General features: G+C 47.1%; 1 protein-coding gene and 1 long non-coding RNA gene across 5 annotated transcripts in view; one reads left to right on the top strand and one right to left on the bottom strand.

Moving 5' to 3' along the window:
- LOC142599245 (uncharacterized) overlaps nucleotides 1-20717 on the bottom strand; it is an 830374-nt gene that overhangs the window by 482594 nt on the left and 327063 nt on the right. The gene's annotated exons all lie outside the window — the stretch shown is intronic.
- The window catches only part of LOC142599155 (transportin-1-like), a 101349-nt gene continuing 98214 nt past the window's right edge, over nucleotides 17583-20717 (top strand). The window contains exon 1 of one of the 4 annotated variants that reach the window (XM_075738894.1): nucleotides 17583-17610. Coding sequence is in view for 2 of the 4 variants with exons in the window: in XM_075738893.1 (XP_075595008.1) it covers nucleotides 17861-17911 (51 nt within the window). In the remaining 2 variants the exon portion in view is untranslated. Of the gene's footprint in view, nucleotides 17634-17803; nucleotides 17912-20717 lie in introns of those variants that run through there. The other 3 variants (XM_075738891.1, XM_075738893.1, XM_075738889.1) reach the window with 3 other exon arrangements.

Below are 20717 nucleotides of genomic sequence, written 5' to 3'. Positions count from 1 at the left end.
TAGGAACTATTTAAGTTAGTAATTTTGCACATACTTGAGATCAATAGAAAATTTCGTCTATGAAATTAATCAATCTGTAATACTTCTGGATGAGTAGCACCCCCAGTTAATCAAGCATTTCTGACGTGGTTTAGCCCCAGCTGGCAGCTGAGCACCACGATGCCACTTGCTCACCCTTCCCCCAGCAGGATGGGGAGGAGAATGGGAAAGACAAAGGCAAAGCCCTGTGGGTTGGGATAAGGACAGTTTACTGGGACAGCAAGGGAGAGGGAAACAATCAACAGTAAGGTTCACAATGGGTGATAACTGAAAGCAATTTACCAATCTGACAACCAACTGACCCAGATGCTCAGCCCACACTGAGACCATCCTGGAGCCACACCAAACCCACCCCTCCCCGACTAGCCCCCTTTTATGGTGAGCATGATGTCACATGGTATGGAATAGCCCCCTGACCAGCTTGGCTCACCTGTCCTGGCTCCTTGTGAAAATCTTTTCCAAGTTATTCATCTTACTTTGTTCTCACATATAATACTTCCAAAAGATGTAAACTGTATATTGTGGAACAAATCCTGCTATATTTTATTAATTAACTATACACAACTACATATTTCATTAACTACTTAAACCAACCTTCCTTCCTTCCATCCATCCATCCATCCATCTTATTCTTCTTTTTGCCTTAAAAACAGTGTATTAATGCAAATATTCACATTTGTACCTTGTACGCTCTTTTTAGGACAGCAATGTTCTGTCAGATTTCTCAGTTTTGCTAGTTTTCTTTCTCTCAGTCATTTCTTGTTTAGGGAACACAATAGCTCTAGTACTTTGACAGATCCACCAACATTAAGCAAGAATAAACAAACATCCCAGCTACTAGATGATGGAGAATCACACTATACTATTTTGGTTTTCCCCTTACTTTGATGGTCAACAAAACAGTAATATTAACATTTAAATATGGTCCATGAACATGTGAGTTTACATCTCACTGATACAAATTGGACAGTAACGCCTATTCCACCTGTTGTTTTGTAATTTGCAAATGCAGACAGATCTCACACCTTTACATTTAATTTCAAGGTTTTCTCCAATTATAACTTTACACTTACTTACAAATATGTGTTGGTTTTGTGTGAAGACAAAGACTTGGAGCAATCATGGGACACATTATCACCATCCATAGAACACCTCAGGTTGATGCCTGTTTCTCTGATGAACAAACCAAAAATTCAGTTAAGTGATTCTTTGTAAGCTAGAGAACAAATTTGCATGGGAACTGCATATCTTCCCTTATGACTAAGAAAACTGTTTTTGCATCCAAATGACTTATCTCCACTGCTTTATTCTGCAAAGGGAAATCAGATGTTTAAAAGGCAATTGATTAGGATAACAAACAATAGTGAAAATAACTAAATCTGCTCCTTAAAAGAGAGATCTGCAGTCACACAGAAAGAAGTGCATCCTCTGATCAAAAGAAACATTACATGTATGTTTGTATAATACATCATCTAGTGCAATGTAGAGATGGTTAAGCTGTTTCCAAATAAAATCAGGAATTGTGTAGCATGGAACTTTGAGGCTTTCTCAGGCCAACCTATTCTGCTGAGAAAACAGGTTAATTAGCTCATGCTTTGCTATGTGCTGTCATGGCTAGGCTGTGTTTGTTACCCAGGTAACTCACCATCACAACAGTCCGCAGTGCCTGTATATTCCAAATGAACATGGAGGCAAAGTTAATTTTTCAATAACACATTTCCATCATGCATTTCTGATAGAACATCAGCATCTTCCTTTGTATGGAAGATGTCTTTGAAGGACCCCTTCAGATGATGTTGAGCGTGCATGGAAGGCAATGCTATTTAAATGCATTTTGCTGCTGTTGTCTATCATTAGAGCAAAAAGGGAATATAACATAGTTTTATTGGCCTTGTTTAGGTACAGCAGCCTGGTGTATCAAGCCTGAAGGTGTATTTCAATGGAACCTAGCTAACCGCTCCCAAAAATGCATTGCTTGCTTATAATATTTCATTTTATTAAAGTAGAGAAATCTTAAGAAAGTTGACAGAAAATTAGTACTCTGTATTTACCTTCAATCTGGTTAAAGTCAGGCAAAGGTAGCTCTCATCTTTCATTCTTCCCTCCTTTGGTCTCTACCCAGTGAAAGACCACACTGGGCCTGGATCGTTCTAATTGCAATAGCCACCAAAAAGGCTGTTCTGGCAACTGGAGAATGTGAAGTATAAGGGCAGTATGGCCACGCTGGCTTCCCAGTCACTTTTAGAAGGAATACTTGAGTAGTTGATTATGCCACTTTTGTAGCTTTCTTGTACTATGAATTAGTTTAAAATAGCTATAGTAGGAACCAGGACATAGTACCATAACTTGATCATTTCTAGTTCCTTCCTATATCCACTAAACCCTCTGTGTTACCATGAGCTCCTTCCCACATCTTTGCACTGACAGCAGGGCCAGAAACGGTATTATGAGGCTGGTTTCAAATTACGTGTAGGGGATGGACTAGCCAGTATGTTGGTACTGATGAACTGGCAGTATATCAAACAGACAGAAAATATCCCTTCCTCCTACCCCTTCCATCTCCTCATTAGTACAGTCCCTCTCCTCTACCGAGATCCCTGCTGTCACAAGACTTGAACTTAGTTATCTTTTAGAGACATCCACCTGTCAGTCAGATTTGACTGCAGCTGACCAACAAGTTGAAAACTGTTAGGTAAAGAATAGTAGAGGACTGGGAATCCATGCAGATATCAGAATCACATAGTATTGCGTCAGGAGGAAAGCAGGCCAAGATTCGACTGACGTCATAGCAAATTTAGATAGATATCATTTGTGAATGAACTACAGAAGCATGAAACAGTGAACCCGTACAGGTTAGGGGTTGACCTGCTGGGAAGCAGCTCTGCAGAGAAGGACCTGGGAGTCCTGGTGGACAACAAGTTATCCATGAGCCAGCAATGTGCCCTTGTGGCCAAGAAGGCCAAAGGTATCCTGGGGTGCATTAAGAAGAGTGTGGCCAGCAGGTCGAGGGAGGTTATCCTCCCCCTCTACTCTGCCCTGGTGAAGCCACATCTGGAGTTCTGTGTCCAGTTCTGGGCTCCCCAGTTCAAGAAAGACAGGGAACTACTGGAGAGAGTCCAGCGGAGAGCTACAAGGATGATTAGGGGACTGAAGCATCTCTCGTATGAGGAAAGGCTGAGAGAGCTGGGTCTGTTTAGCCTGGAGAAGACTGAGAGGGGATCTGATCAATGCTTATAAATATCTAAAGGGTGGATGTCAAGAGGATGGGGCCAGATGCTTTTCAATGGTGCCCAGCAACAGGACAAGGGGCAATGGGCACAAACTGGAACACAGGAAGTTCCATTTCAGTATCAGGAAAAACTTCTTTACTCTGAGGGTGACTGAGCACTGGAAGAGGCTGCCCAGAGAGGTTGTGGAGTCTCCGTCTCTGGATATATTCAAAACCCACCTGGATGTGATCCTGTGCAACCTGCTCTAGGTGATCCTGCTCTAGCAGGGGGGTTGGACTAGATGATCTCCAGAGTTCTCTTTCAACCCCTACCATTCTGTAATTCTGTGATTCTGTGAAAACTGTGGTTCTCTGGATTCAAAGTAGCTGCTGTATTTGAAGTGTCTAGATTTTCTATCTTGGTTTTTGTACATTAAATGTAAAAAGTAAAAATGTTAAATGGGCCCATTTCACTTATGTAAATGTACACCATGTAAATGTATGCCACATATCAACATATAGTTTATACTGTGAAAATATATTGTAAATGCATTTTTATTGCTGCACTGTTTAACCTCTTTTTGATTGGAATATTTGTTCTGTTTCTTTCAATAAAATAAAATATTATTAAACAATTTTAACAATTTCTATCAGCAGCTTTTACTCTGACCTGTCAAGTCTCATGTTTTCAATATGAAACTGTCATGGTTTAGCCCCAGCCAGCAACTAAGCACCACATGGCCACTCACTCCTCCTCTACCCCGGTGGGAACCTGATGCCCAGCCCATCCCCAAGCAGCAATCCCTCCTCCTCAGCCAGCTCCCCCCCTTATATACTAAGCATGACATCATATGGTATGGAATACCCCTTTGGCTAGTTTGGATCAGCTATCCTGTCTGTATCCCCTCCCAGCTTCTTGTGAAAATTAACTCTATCCCAGCCAAAAACCAGGACAGAGACTCAAGAATTTGGCTCTTATTTCCTTTTTCCCGGCCACGGCAACTGCAACTAGTATATTTGCATCCTAGTGCTTACAGCATCTTGCCTGCTATAACTGTGGCTGGCATGTAGATCCCCAAAGCTTGAGATAAGTTATGGGACTTATGTCTCCGCACTCAAGAAGGATGAACTGGAAGACATAACCCCACATACCTACTTTAATGTTAGCGGAGAGGTTGGGGTTTATTGTGAGATTGTGGATATACAGTGAGATTGTTGCAGGTATAAGTATTAAACTATAACTCTGTATAATGCAACTAAATACAGCCTATAACTACAGTACAATCTGCTCTGAACATTAGGCATTAAAATAATACTTGAGAAAAATAACAGGTATTTAATTGGACTGTGTGGGTAGGGCTTTTTAAAGGGAGAAGCAGCCTTTTGAATGTGCACATATAGATCTTTCTGCACAATGAGATCTAGGTGTAGTACTGAAGTGTTAATACTTGCAAGATCACCAGACAGGTCCCATGAAAATCATGAAATTGGCATAAGCATTGGAATAATAGATGATGGACTTGTTATATGTATAAACTTCTGCTGTTCAGCCCAGATGTGTTTTCAAGTTTTCCTCTCCAACAATGAGGATTAAAAAATGACCTTTAAAAAAAATTAAGTTTTAGAATATTGGAAGTAGCCTGGCACAGTGCTAGAGCTGACATAACAGAACAACGTTGCAGTGCTGTCTTAGACAAGAGGCTGTGAAAGTAGCTCTCTTTATGGAAGACACTATCTAGTGATTTTGGTCATTGTGAAATCATGGGGGGAGGCGGGGTTGTGGTTTAGCCCCAGCTGGCAGCTAAGCACCACGCAGTTGCTCACTCCCCCTTGGAAGAGTCAAAGTGAGAAAACTCGTGGGTTGAGATAAAGACAGTTTAATAGGGAAAGCAAAAGCCACGCGCACAAGCAAAGCAAAACAAGGAATTCATTCACCACTTCCCATTGGCAAGCAGGTGTTCAGCCATCTCCAGGAAACCAGGGCTCTGTCACACGTAATGGTTACTTGGGAAGGCAAACGCCATCACTCCAAACGTCCCTCTCCCTCCTTCCTCTTTCCCAAGCCCCTTATAAGCTGAGCATGACATCATATGGTATGGAATATCCCTTTGGTCAATTGGGGTCAGTTGTCCTGTCTGTGTCCCCTCCCAACTTCTTGTGCACCCCCAGCCTGCTCGCTGGTGGGGTGATGTGAGAAGCAGAAAAGGCCTTGACTCTGTGTAAGCACTGCTCAACAATAACTGAAACATCTCTCTATTATCAACACTGTTTTCAGCACAAATCCAAAACATAGCCCCATACTAGCTACTATGAAGAAAATTAACTCTACCCCAGCCAAAACCAGCACAGCATGCCTAAGAGACAGACAGAGAGGATCATCTGAATGAGGAGAGTGTCTGAGAGAGGACTGTGCATCCCTGGGAGTAGGAGATGCACAAGGGAACATAAGCAGTTATCAACTCTGAGTTTGTCTCAAGGCTGTGTTTTTCTAAATGCTGTGTAAGCTTTAGAAATTGGAGAGAATGCTTAGCTTCCATTGTTTAGTAAAAAAGTATCTAGAGCCTACAGTCAAGGATATATGATTGTAGCACAAGTAGAGATTGCTGCTGTAACTTGTTGGGGTACCCACAGCCGTGAAAGAATATGCTACAACAGCTGGCCATGCAACTCATAGAATCATAGAATGGTTTGGGTTGGAAGGGACCTTTAAAGATCATCAAATTCCAACCCCCCTGCCATGGGCAGGGACACCCTCCACTAGACCACGTTGTCCAAAGCCCCATCCAACCTGGCCTTAAACACTTCCAGGGAGGGGGCTGCCACAACCTCTCTGGGCAACCTGTTCCAGTGCCTCACCACCCTCACAGTGAAGAATTTCTTCCTTATGTCCAATCTAAATCTACACTCTTTCAGTTTAAAACTGTTGCCCCTTGTCCTGTGACTACAGACAACAGTAAAAAATCTCTCCAAGTTTTTCTCATTTGCCCCCCTTAACTATTGAAAGGCTGCAATAAGGTCTCCCCAGAGCCTTCTCCTCTCCGAACTGAATAATCCTGTTGTGGGTTGACCTTGGCTAGCCACCAGGTGCCCACCAAGCTGCTCTATCACTCCCGCTCCTCAACAGGACAGGGGAGAGGAAATACGACAAAAGGTTCATGGGTCAAGATAAGGAGAGCGAGATCACACAACAATTATCATCACAGGCAAAACAGACTCGGCTTGGGGAAATCAATTTAATTTATTGCCAATCAAATCAGAGTAGGATAATGAGAAATAAGAAAAAAATCTTAAAAACACCTCCCCACACCCCTCCCTTCTTCCCAGACTCAATTTCACTCCCAATTTCTCTACCTCTTCCCCCCAGCAGTGCAGGGGGACAGGGAATGGGGGTTGCAGTCAGTTCATCACACGTTGCCTCTGCCGCTCCTTCCTCCTCAGGGGGAGGACTCCTCACAACCTTCCCCTGATCCAGCGTGGGGTCCCACCCACAGGAAACAGTCCTTCATGAACTGCTCCAGTGTGGGCTCCTCTCCACGGGGCCACAGGACCTGCCAGGAGCCTGCTTGAGTGTCAGCTCTCCATGGGGTCAAAGCTTCCTTCAGGCACATTGACCTGCTCCGGTGTGGAGTCCTCCACATGTTGCAGGGTGGATATCTGCTCAACCATGGTCCTCCATGGGCTGCAGGGGGACAGCCCTGCTTCACCATGGTTTTCACCACGGGCTGCAGGGGAATCTCTGCTCCAGTGCCTGGAGTACCTCCTCCCCCTCCTTCTTCACTGACCTTGGTGTCTGCAGAGTTGTTTGAGAATTAGCTGTGCTGGAAGTCATCTATGGTGACCTAGATAACGATGAGGTCTCCAAAGATCCAGAGGATGTCCTGTGCACACAGGCCATATGGAAGAAGGTGATTCAAAGTGCCCCAGTGTCATAGTCTAACAGCTTGGCAGTGATATATTGCCTGGACATGGATACACTGTGGAGAAGGTGTCGTCTTAGCTCCAAAACTTTGAAGAAAATCTCTGTACCTCCTCATCCCTATGGGCCAGCATGTTGGCTGTCAGGGGCACACCAAGGAGTCAGTCCCCTCCTGCCCCAGTCAGAGGAAAAGGAAGCCCAAGGCATATGCCATGTGGTGCACTCTGGTTCTTCCTCCATGACTGGGGGAGGATATGAGGAAGTGGGATGGTGAGCCCATCTTTAAGCTGGAAGCCTGTTGTTGTGATTTAACCAGCAGGCAGCTAAACACCATGGAGCCTCTCAGTCTCCCCCACCCAGTGGGATGGGGGAGAGAATCAGAAAAAAAGTAAAATTTGTGGGTTAAGAAAAAAATAGTTTAATAGGACAGTGAAGGAACATAAAATAGTAATAATAATGATGATGATAATAATAAACAAAATAAGTGATGCACAATGCAATTGCTCACCACCTTCTGACCAATGCCCAGCCCGTTCCCGAGCAGCAATTGCCACCACCCAGCCAACGCCTTCCAGCTTATATACTGAGCATGACATCATATGGTATGGGATATCTCTTTGGCCGGGTTGGGTCAGCTTTCCTGGCTGTGCCCCCTCCCAGCTTCTAGCGCACCTCCTGCGGAAGGCTCATGCCTTCTCACTGGCACGGCCTGGGAAGCTGAAAAGTCAACATTATCAACATTGTTCTCATACTAAATCGAAACCACAGCACTATACCAGCTTCTAGGAAGAAAATTAACTCTATCCCAGCTGAAACCAGGACACCAGTGTATATGAACTGAGAGGGAAGACAGCTGTTAAGACTGGGTCACCCAAGAAGGCTGTCAGCGTAGTTGCTATAGAGACACGAGAAGGCAATCAGCAATCTCCCAGTCATAGAAGAAAGACTGAGATCACCTCCCTTGATCCTGGTGAGGGTACTTCTGGTCTGGCACTGCTCTGACCAGGAACAGGAATAGAAGGTCTCTGCCTCTGGTCAGGAGGAGGAAAGGGATGACTGGGTATATTGGACTGTGTGGATTCGATGGCCTGACACATCAGACCCACAGAAGTATAAGGCTTTGGTAGACACTGGTGCACAGTGTACACTGGTGCCATCAGGGTATAGGGGCACAGAACCCATCTGGATCTCTGGAGTGACAGGGGGATGCCAAGAATTATCTGTATTAGAGGCTGAGATGAGCAAATGGCTGTGTGGTTGTTTTAGCTGCCTGCCAGGTTAAACCACAACACCTGGAAAGTGATCTCAGCCACTTGGCTTCCCTACCCTCTAATTCCAGGCTACTGGCCCCATTATCCCAGCATCAGAGCAGCCAGGTGACGATGTGCTCACCTGGATGAAGGCTGAAATCTTTTCACATATCTCGCAGCTCACTCAGGGACAGGGACCAGGTGGTTACCATCTCATTTATGACTTTTTCCTCTTCCTCCTCCTCTTCTCATGATGGCCCTGCTTTTTCATCATCCCTTACTAAACAAGCTGACTTTTGCTTCCAAGATTTCTTCTTGTGTATAGGGGTGACTGATACCGGCACAGGTTGGTTCCCTGGTTCAGCTGCACTGCCAGTCAAGGGGGATAGCGTAATCACAGTGCCTGTCCTGGGGGTTGGAGTAGCAACAGTGCCTGTCATTTTGTCATCAGATCCAGAGACCTTCTCTTCCCTTTGAGGGTACCGGATAGTGTTGAACAGAGATCAGTAGGCATGGGCCAGGCCCCAGCACATTGCAGTGATTTGTGTTTCTCTGGAATTGCCAGGGTGACAGCATACTTTTTCCAAATATTCCATTAGCTTTTCAGGATTCTGCATTTGTTCAGGGGTAAAGTTTCAAAACACTGGAGATGCCCACTGTTCTAGGCGCTTGTCCGTACTATCCCACACACCCTGCCAGTCATAACTATCCAGCCTTGTGGCAGATCTCTGGGTGGTATTCTTAAATAGTTGTTTAACTCTGAACAAGACCTGAAACACATTTAAGAGACCTGGCAATAGAAGCATGCTGGTTTGAATGTCCCAAGGATATTCAAAATTCTCAAGAGCTATTGTAACTGGTCTGGAGAAGAGGAAGGTGGAGAAGGGGGGGAAAGTGTCCCCCCTTGTCTCACCCATAGGTTGGCTCTCTGAGAAGAAAAGGTAAAGAGTGTAATTATTAATAATTTCTGAGACATGGCTCCCCAAGTACGGAGATGACAGCAATGGCGAGTACAAATACCAGATTAGTCTCAAAACAGTAATTTCATCATATCATAAGCCAGTGTCATACAGTACAACAAAAGGGTGTCGCAGATGAAAGGTGTTTGACACGGTTATGATTTAGTCAATTCAGAATTTATTAATAGTATGAGGTAAATCAAAAGTTAAATTTTAGCAGTACTTAATGATTGACTTATTTAAAGATTTACAAGTAATTCATTAATATATATTATGACTTAAAGATTCAACGATGACAACATTCACACTAACTTACTATAAGGTATCTTAGATCATAGAATCATAGAATGGTTTGAATTGGAAGGGACCTCAAAGATCATCTAGTTCCAACCCCCCTGCCATGGGCAGGGACACCCTCCACTAGACCATGTTGCCCAAAGCCTCATCCAACCTGACCTTGACCATTTCCAAAGAGGGGGCATCCACAACTTCTCCGGGCAACCTGTTCCAGTGCCTCACCACCCTCACAGGGAAGAATTTCTTCCTAATATCTAATTTAAATGTACCCTCTTTTAGCTTAAACCCATTACCCCTTGTCCTGTCACTACACTCCCTGACAAACAGTCCCTCTCCAGCTTTCCTGTAGGCCCCCTTCAGGTACTGGTAAGCTGCAATTAGGTCTCCCTGGAACCTTCTTTTCTCCAGGCTGAACAATCCCAACTCTCTCAGCCTGTCCTCATAGGAGAGGTGCTCCAGCCCTCTGATCAGCTTCGTGGCCCTCCTCTGGACTCTCTCCAACAGCTCCATTGTCTCTCCTGTACTGGGGCCCCCAGAGCTGGATGCAGTACTCCAGGTGGGGTCTCACAAGAGCAGAGTAGAGGGGCAGGATCACCTCCCTCGACCTGTTGGCCACGCTTCTTTTGATGCAGCCCAGGACACAGTTGGCTTTCTGGGCTGCAAGCGCACACTGCCGGCTCATGTTGAGCTTTTCATCAATCAATACCCCCAAGTCCTTCTCCTCAGGGCTGCTTTCAATCCATTCTCCGCCCAGCCTGTAGTTCTGCTTGGGTTTGCACCAACTCACATGCAGGCCCTTGCACTTGGCCTTGTTGAACTTCATGCAGTTCATATGGGCCCATGTTTCAAGCCTGTCAAGGTCCCTCTGGACAGCATCCGTTCCCTCCAGTGTGTCGACTGCCACTCGTCACTGATCTCCACTTGGACATTGAGCCGTTGACTGCAATGCTTTGAGTGCGACCATCCAGCCAATTCCTTATCCACCGAGTGGTCCATCCATCAAATCCATGTCTCTCCAATTTAGAGACAAGGATGGCATGCGGGACAGTGTCAAATGCTTTGCACAAGTCCAGGGAGATGACATCTGTCACTCTTCCCTTATCCACCAATGCTGTAACCCCATCATAGAAAGCCACCAAATTTGTCAGGCACGATTTGCCCTTAGTGAAGCCATGTTGGCTGTCACCAATCACCTCCTTATTTTCCCTGTGCCTGAGCATAGTCTCCAGGAGGGTCTGCTCCATGATCTTGCCAGGCACGGAGGTGAGACTGACTGGCCTGTAGTTCCCTGGGTCTTCCTTTTTTCTCTTTTTAAAAATGGAGTTAACATTTCCTCTTTTCCAGTCAGTGGGAACTTCACTAGACTGCCAGGACTTCTCAAATATGATGGAGAGTGGCCTGGCCACTTCATCCGCCAGTTCCCTCAAGACCCGTGGATGCATCTCATCAGGTCCCATGGCCTTGTGCACCTTCAGGTTCCTTAGATATTCTCGAACCTGATCTTCTCCTACAGTGGGCGGTTCTTCATTCTCCCAGTCCCTGCCTTTGCCTTCTGTGACCTGGGCAGTGTGGCTAGAACCTTTGGCAGTGAAGACTGAGGCAAAGAAGGCATTGAATACCTCAGCCTTCTCCTTGTCCTGGGTAACCAGGTCACCCATTTCATTCTGGAGGGGACCCACATTTTCCCTAGTCTTCCTTTTATCACTGACATACCTATAGAAACTTTTCTTGTTGTCCTTAATGTCCCTGGCCAGATTTAATTCCTATCAGGGCTTCGGCTTTCCTAACCTGATCCCTGGCTGCTCGGACAGTTTCTCTGTATTCCTCCCAGGCTACCTGCCCTTGCTTCCACCCTCTGTAGGCTTCCTTTTTTCATTTGACTTTGCCCAGGAGCTCCTTGTTCATCCATGGGGGCCTCTTGGTGGTTTTGCTTGACTTTCTCTTTGTTGGGATGCATCGCTCCTGAGCTTGGAGGAGGTGACCCTTGAATATTAGCCAGCTGTCTTGGGCCCCTCTTCCCTCCAGGGCTTTGTCCCATGGTACTCTACCAAGCAGATCCCCGAAGAGGCCAAAGTCTGCTCTCCTGAAGTCCAGGGTAGTGAGCTTGCTGTGTGCCCTCCTCGCTGCCCTGAGGCTCTTGAATTCCACCATTTCATGGTCACTGCAGCCAAGGCTGCCCTTGAGCTTGACATCCCCTACCAGCCCCTCCTTGTTGGTGAGAACAAGGTCCAGCATGGCACCTCTCCTCGTGGGGTGCTCTATCACTTGGAGGAGGAAGTTATCATGAATGCATTCCAGGAACCTCCTGGATTGCTTGTGCTCAGCTGTGTTGCCCCTCCAGCAGATATCAGGGTGATTGAAGTCCCCCATAAGGACCAGGGCTTGTGAGCATGAGGCTGCTCCTGTCTGCCTATAGAGGGCTTCATCTGCTTGGTCCCCCTGGTCCAGGTGGCCTGTAGCAGACTCCTGCTATAATGTCCCCTGCCCCTGCACTCCCTTTAATCCTGACCCATAAGCTCTCAGTTAGCTCCTCATCCATCCCCAGGTGGAGCTCCATGCACTCCAGCTGGTCATTGACCTAGAGGGCAACACCCCCTCCTTGTCTGCCCTGCCTGTCCTTCCTAAAGAGCCTGTACCCTTCCATCCCAACACTCCAGTCATAGGAGCTATCCCACCATGTCTCCATAATGCCAATAAGGTCATAGCCCTGCAGGTGTGCGCACGTCTCCAACTCCTCTTCTCTGTTCCCATGCTACATGTGTTTGCATAGAGGCATTTTAGTTGGGGCCCAGATGAAGCTGAGCGTAAATCAAAGTGTATAGATACATATATATAAAAAAACATAAAACATAAGACAAACAGGTACAAACAAACAGAAATATTTGGGCACAGTGATATATGGCACCCACACTTGTAAAGGCAAATGTATGTATTTAAACACATATATAAGTAGAGAGGTATATGAAGGAAGCTAGCTTATAGTTAGGATTTTCCTCTTTGTGTTTAGAGTAAATACTCCCAATGCATCGGCATTCCTCAACAGGCGATGGTTGAGACTTGAGAAGGCTGGCTTCACCCTGGAAGATGATTCTCACAAAGTTTGTGTCTGAGAGATGTCTCAGCTCAGGATGTGGGTGTGTACCGGTCACAGCCTGCTGCCATCCAGGGGAGTTCCAAAGGGTCTCACTTAGAATCGCTATTTATAGGGTCCGAGGTAATTGACTTTTGTCAGGTACTTTTCCACTTTGGCCCAGCTCAGATGATGAAATATTCTGGTACTTTCCACCAGTTGTACAGACTTGGAACTTTTTCTGCATCTCCCCCTTTTGGGTCATGGCCTATGTACAGGTGTACCAGGCTGTCAGGAGGTGATCGATTATCACTATTGTTCCCAAGCAATGAGGGAACAAGAATGTTACGGTTCAAGCACAGATGTACGAGGCCATTTCCATTACCAAGGAAGCAAGAACCAGGCACATCAATGGGGTGCCTTAACGCTCTGATCTGCTGCTCAGGTATGTGGCCCAGAAAAGGGAGGAGAGATTGCACCAAGTACCGAGTGGCTCAAGAGAGGGGGGTTGCACCACCACAAACAGTAACCTTGATCCATCTTGCAGAGATGATAAATAGCACTGCAGGGAATATATACAGCAAGCTAGGCGTTACATAACACAACCCTGAGAACAAATAATACAACATTGTGACCAGTGACTATTAAACTAATATAATGAATGCTTACAACAAAATCGTTTTAACACGCTCTGGTCAGATCTGTCATTATCTCAACCCTTCGAGTCCCTCGTTGGGAACCAAAAAGGACTGTCATGGTTTAACCCCAGCCGGCAACTAAGCACCACACAGCCGCTCACTCACATCCCCCCCAATGGGATGGGGGAGAGAATCAGAAGGGCCAAAGTGAAAAAACTTGAGGGCTGAGTTAAGAACAGTTTAATAATTGAAATAAAATAAAATAACAACAATAATAATTAATTAATTAAAAGGAAAATAACAAAAAGAGAAAGAAACAAAGCACAACAAAAACAAGTGATGCAAATTAAAAACAATTGCTCACCACCTGCTGACCAATGCTCAGCCAGTTCCCGAGCAGCGATCGCCCCCCTGGCCAACTCCACCCAGTTTATATGCTGAGCATGATGTCATATGGTATGGAATATCCCTTTGGTCAGTTGGAGTCAACTGTCCCAGCTGTGTCTCCTCCTAGGTTCTTGCGTACCTCCAGCCTTCTTGCTGGCAGGGCATGATAAGCTGAAAAGTCCTTGACTTAGTGTAAGCACTACTTAGCAACAACTAAAACATCAGTGTGTTATCAACATTATTCTCGTCCTAAATCCAAAACACAGCACTATAACGGCTACTAGGAAGAAAATTAACTCTGTCCCAGCCAAAACCAGGACATAGCTAATGTCTTATGTGTGTTGCTACAGCAATGGAAGAAGACCAATTGGCAGCACAGAGGTAAATCCATATGGGCCACTGTATTGTGGCAGGACATCGCTACCCAGGTAGAAAACGTGGCTATAAAGGTATATCATGTAAATGCTCATTTGCCCAAAAACTATGCCACTGAAGAACATCAAAACAATAAGCAGGTAGACAAGGCTGTCAATATTGAAGTGGCTCAGGTGGACCTCCACTGGGAGCATAAGGGTGAGCTATTGTAGTTCCATGGGCCCATGAAACATCAGGACATCTAGGGAGAGATGCAACATACAGGTGGGCTCGTGATCAAGGGGTGGACCTGACCATGGAGGCTGTCACGCAAGTCATTCATGAATGTGAAATATGTGCTGCAATCGAGTAAAATCTCCCTGGAATAGAGGGCTGTGGCTGGGTTTTCGATATGGCGAGGCCTGGCAGATTGACTATATTGGGCCACTGCCACGAACACGCCAAGGCAAGTGCTACATACTCACCATGGTGGAAGCAACTACTGGCTGGCTAGAGACATTTCCTGTAAACCATGCCACTGCCCGAAACACCATCCTAGGCCTTGAAAGGCAAATTTTATGGCGACATGGTACCCCAGAAAGGATTGAATCAGACAATGGGACTCATTTTCGAAATAACGTCATAAGCTCTTGGGCAAAGAAACATGGCATTGAGTGGGTGTATCACATCCCCTATCACCCACAAGCCTCTGGAAAGATTGAAAGATATATAATGGACTGTTAAAGACTATGTTGAGGGCATTAGGTAATGGGGCATGGAAGCACTGGTATACAAATTTAGCAGAAGCCACTTGGCTGATTAATACCAGAGGATCTGCTAACCGTCCCGGTCCTGCCCAAACAAACCCCTACATACTGTGGGAGGAGACAAGGTCCCTGTAGTACACAAGGGAAAGTGGCTGGGGAAGGCGGTGTGGATTGCTCCTCCCATGGGAAAAGGCAAACCCATTCCTGGGATTGTCTTCGCTCAAGGACCTGGGTGTACTTGGTGGGAAATGTGGAAGGCTGGAGAGACCCGGTGTGTGCCTCAAGGAGATATAACCTTGGGGAAAAAATAATCTGTAATGTGAATTGTATGTTGTAGGAAGTAATGAAGCAGGAACTACCTGAAATGATGAAGAGTGAGCTTTGCAAGGAACCGTGTGAGTGCAACAATGACCCAAACCAAGCTCGTGTTGCCACCCAACAATCAAATTATGTGGGACCTGAGCATGATGCAAATGGTATAGAATAAGGGGTGAAGATTGTATTGGGTCTGGCTGAGATGGAGTTAATTTTCCCCATAGTAACCCTCATAGTGCTGTGCTGTGTATTGGTAGCTAGCACGGTGTCGATAACACAACAGTGTTTTGGCTACTGCTGAGCAGTGCTGGCACACATCAAGGCTGTCTCTCCAACATTTCTCCCCCCCTCAGCAGTAGGCTGCAAGAACTTGGGAGGGGACACAGCCAGGACAGCTGACCCAAACTGACAAAAAGGATATTCCATACCATGTGTCATCATGTCACCGAAACCCGGGAATAAACCTCGTAACGCCAATGTAGTGTTAAAAGGCAGGCATTCTTTATTGCAGCGCTGCATGCACGGGGGATAGCTCCACCCAACGTGCATGCCAGGTGATCACCAACACACAGGTTATGTAGGATCAAAACATACATATTCATCATCTTTCTCAGAAAAGGCAGTCCTATGATAATAATTTCTTAGAATCCATTTACATAGTCTCCTCCCCATCATGCATGCTCAGTGATTTGAGTCGGTGGTCCTCAAGGGGTCTCTGGTGGTCGTCAGTGGTTGCACACCTGTGTCCGCTAGATGACCCTCTTCTTGCGGGCATGCGCAGTATCCTTGCTGTGGATGCACCTGTCCATAACAACTTACTTCATAAGGTTAATATCTCCGAATCTATTGTCCGGTTGGGTAGGGACTGTACATGGAACATAGCAGCATTGTACCTTGCCATGGTCAGTTAGCTTCGTTACCCATTACCTTGGTTACAAACTAACTATCTCAAACTGATTTTATAGTTTCTGTTTCACGGCCCCCATCCCATGGTTACAATCGTGCTCCAGTCTTCTGGAGCAACTGCTATGCGTACAGAGGCCCTACTTCCCAGGAAGTGCCTGGATATCATCTGCTGATGGGAAGTAGAGAATACAACTTTTTGTTTCCTTTGCTTCCACACACGGCCTTTGCTTTTTTTTATTAAACTGCCTTCATCTTGTCTCATGAGTTTTTTCCATCTTATTTTCTTTCCCCCCCCCCATCCTGATGAGGAGGGGGAGTAATAGAACGGTTTGTTGGGCACCTGGCAACCAGCCAAGGTCAACCCACCGCAAACCCCAGCTTGCTCAGCCTTTCTTCGTAGGAGAGGTGCTCCAGCCCTCTGATCATCTTTGTGCCTCTCCTCTGGACCCACTCTAACAGGTCCATTTCTTTTTTGTACTGGGGACCCCAGAGCTGGACGCAGTACTCCAGGTGAGGTCTCACCAGACTGGAGTAGAGGGGGAGAATCACCTCCCTTAACCTCCTGGTCACTCCTCTTTTGATGCAGCCCAGGATACAGTTGACTTTCTGGGCTGTAAGTGCACATTGCTGGCTCATGTCCAATTTTTCATCCACCAGTATCCCCAAGTCCTCCACAGGGCTGCTCTCAATCCATTCATCCCCAGAGAAGTCCAGGAAGACCCTGGCTATGCACTTGTGTTGCCAACTCAAGATGAAATCCAGGGTGATCCATCTTTGCTGCGTAACCTTTAGCCTTGATTTTCATTTTTAAGATTTTTGACGTTTGTCAACCAGCTCCTGTGGATCTCCTGTAGCTTGCTGCCGCTGCTGCCATTGCTCCCGTGGTGTGTGGGGGGTGGGGAGAGGAGCCCAGTCGGGGGAGCTTGGCAGTGCCTGGAGGGAAGGACACTTGTGAGGGGCCCGTTTGTTCTGATGGGTTTGAGACAGGTACTGCTGAGGAGGTAAGAGAGCTCCTTATGGGTGGGTACGTGCTGCCCGAGGGATTGGTGGCCCTTCACACTAGTGCATCGTTGAGGAAGGCAGTGGTGGGTCGGGAGAAAGGGGACTGTGTGTGGATGCCCCTGAGGGGGGGCAAACGTTGCCCCCATCCCCAGGCAGGAGGCAGTGCCTGGGCGTGAGGCCTGTGTGCACGTGTCTCCAGCAGCGAGCCGTGCGGGGGGCCGGCAGGGAGAAGCGGCCCTGTGCATGGGAGCCCGGGAGAGGCCGAGGGCGGGGGCTGAGAGGTTCAGTGGGACCAGGCGGCCATTTCACTGCCGTCTCTATCACACCAGAGGCCACGGACTCCAGACGAAGCCGCCGTTGCCAGAGTGACCAGCCAGTGGCGCCCCCGCCCTCCCCCGCGTGCCGAGCCCCGCCCCCCACTCCCCCCGGCCAATCGGAGGGGTGGTGGCAGCGGAGCGAGGTTCCCTTTGTTCAGCCATTTCAGGAGTCGGAGTGGGTTCGGGTACGGAGTTGTGGAGGGATAGGGTGGGTTGTTTTCTTATCGTCGGGTTCTGGGATGGTGTGGGTAGGTGTTCGGGCTGCGAGGGGCGGGCTGGGACGTCCCATCTCTGGCAGCCGCTGCCTGCCTGCGGGCAGGGCGTGGGTGGCTGGGTGGGCGGGCGGGCAAGTAGCCAGCTAGCCAGCCCGCCCGCTTACTCGCTAGCTAGCCCGGTTGGCTGCCGTTAGTTTTCGCGTTGCCGCTGGGACGGGAGATGTGCTGCCCCTTCTCCCTCTGTCGCCGCGGGCTCTGCTGTTTCGTGCCGGTGGGTGGGTCAATGCGTGGGTGGGGTGGCCGCGGCATGGGGGGCGTCTGGGGCCTGAGGGGTCGCGATCGGAGGATCGGGTACTCACACACACCCCCCCCCCCCCCAGCTCTCCCGGCTTCTCCTGGTGCCGTCCCCGCAGCCAGGCCGCAAACTCTGCCATTGCAGCGAGCTGGAAAGTGAAAGTCGCCTCGGGGTATAAGAAAGTGTCTATATTTTCTGCCTTTTTTCTGGGGTGTGTAGGGTTCCTGCTGTCCAGATCTAGCTAGGTGGGATTTCTTTAATTTTTTTTTTCTCTAAGAAATATTCGAGAGGAGTGAAATCCCGTGTTTGTCTTGTACTTTTGTTTGTTTGCTTCCTTGGGGAGGTTGTTAATTTAGGTGCTCAATGAAAATAGCCAATGGAACTTCTAAAGCCTTTGTGGGGTGGCTGTACAAAGGGTCCAAATGCTTTTTGGGTTTGTATAAATGGCTTGCTCAGTCTTTGAGCTCTTTATCTCCTTGCTGTGAAGGTAACAATTCTTCTCCCTTGAATTTATACTCAGGACCTAAGGGATTCTCATACTGTGAGGCTTGTTCTGCTATGCATTCTGGCCACCACAGATTCATAACTTGTTTGCTTACCTTCTTGCATGTTTAAGTAGTCCTTAATGTGGTATTTGAATACGTCACAGATATTGTTCAATCCTTACAATGCTCATTGAACAAAGAGTTAACTTGTGTCCCTTCAGTAAATGAGTAATTAAACAGAAAAAAGAATCGTATGCTGAAGATCATACAAGGAGTCTTAAACAGAATTGGAAACTGAGCCCATATTTCTAATCTAGAGCCTCAACTATGTTTAAAAATGACAGTATATGGTTGTGGAGGGTTGACCCTGGCTGGAGGCCAGGTGCCCACCAGAGCCACTCCATCACTCCTCCTCCTTAACTAGACAGGGGAGAAAAAGTACAACGAAAAGCTTGTGGGTCGAGATAAGGACAGGGAGAGATCACTCACTAATTGTCACGAGCAAACCAGACTGAACTTAGAGAGAAAATTCATCTAATTTATTACCAAGCAAAACAGAGCAGAGCAATGAGAAATAAAAACCAAATCTTAAAACACCTCCCCCCACCCCTCCCATCTTCCCGGGCTCAACTTCACTCCTGGTTTCAACCTCCGCCCCCCTTCAGCGGCACAGGGGGATGGGGAATGGGGGTTGTGGTCAGTTCATCACACATTGTTTCTGCTGCTTCTTCCTCCTCAGAGGGAGGACTCCTCTTATCATTCCCCTGCTCCAGCGTGGGGTCCCTCTCATGGGAGACAGTCCTTCACGACCTTCTCCAACGTGAGTCTCCTCCATGGGGTGCAGACCTTCAGGAGCAGACTGCTCCAGCGTGGACCCCCACGGGGTCACAAGTCCTGCCAGCAAACCTGTTCCGGTGTGGTCTTCCCACAGAGTCACAGCCTCCTTCAGGTGCCTCCACCTGCTACAGCATGGGGTCCTCCATGGGCTGCAGGTGGAATCTCTACACCCCCTCATCCTTCCTCCATGGGCTGCAGGGGGACAGCCTGCCTCACCATGGTCTTCACCATGGGCTGCAGGGGGATCTCTGCTCTGGCGCCTGGAGCACCTCCTCCCCCTCCTTCTGCACTGACCTTGGTGTCTGCAGAGTTTCTTACATCTGCTCTCTCTAGCTTGTTTTTTTTTCCCTTCTTAAATATACTATCACAGAGGCACTGATTGGCTTGGCCTTGGCCAGTGGCGGGTCCATCTTGGAGCTGGTTGGCATTGGCTCTATCAGACACAGGGGAAACTTCTAGCTTCATCTGTTCAATGGGATTCCAAAGTGCAGGATTTTATGGACATTATCTGCAAAAATAAATACTGCTCTTCACCTTTGGGAAAAGAAACCATGAAATTGTGGACAGTGATGCCACAACAATGAGGAGCAGAACAGCTTTCTGTTTCTCACAAGCAACAGTCTAGCAAATTTCCTGAGCAGGTGCATTATCATAACTGTAGGTACTCTCAGGAAAAAGTCCATCATCAAGTTGATATTCCATGAAGAGCAAATCATATTACAGATTTATTTGCCTCTAATATTGAAATGTCCGGTGTTCCAGGAATTTTGAGTTCAGCTTCATTATAAGATATCTGTCCTGATTTTGGCTGAGATAGAGTTACTTTTCTTTCTAGTAGCTGGTATAGTGCTGTATTTTGGATTTAGGATGAGAATAATGTTGATAACACGCTGATGTTTTTAGCTGTTGCCAAGCAGTCAAGGACTTTTCAGCTTCTTATACTGGCCTGCCAATGAGAAGGCAGGGGGTGCCCAAGAAGCTGGGAGGGGACACAGCCAGGACAGCTGACCCAAACTGACCAAAGAGATATTCCATGCCATATGACGTCATGCTCTTTTATAGAAGAGTCCAAGAAGACCCTCCTGCCGAGTCGTGAGGTTCAGACTGGACCCCCTTGCTTTCTAAACTCCCTCTCAGAGAGGAGTCTAGGTGTGGCAATCATAGCCTCTGATTCTAAAGAGTTTGGACCCTAGGTTCTGCTGCAGAGTTGGTTTATTTCAGCTCGAGCTGGGTATCTCTGAAGAGAGATGCCCTCAGTTATTTTCCTGTGCCTTTTAAAGCCTCACAGTCTACTACACAAGGTGTTTATGCGCCTGTCCGTGTGACATGCATGGACTTTTCGTCCAATCAGTTTGTTTAATAGCTGCTTTTCCTGTACGATGATTGGAGTCACATCTTTCAAATTTTAACTATTCATGCAATTTCATCATCCTCCTGTCTTATCTGCACCTGGGTCTCAT

The sequence above is a fragment of the Balearica regulorum genome, chromosome W (assembly GCF_011004875.1).
Source record: "Balearica regulorum gibbericeps isolate bBalReg1 chromosome W, bBalReg1.pri, whole genome shotgun sequence".
NCBI classification, from domain to species: Eukaryota; Metazoa; Chordata; class Aves; order Gruiformes; family Gruidae; genus Balearica; species Balearica regulorum.
The sequence above is the reverse complement of the archived record's forward strand: the minus strand, read 5'-3'. Positions and strand labels throughout refer to the sequence as shown.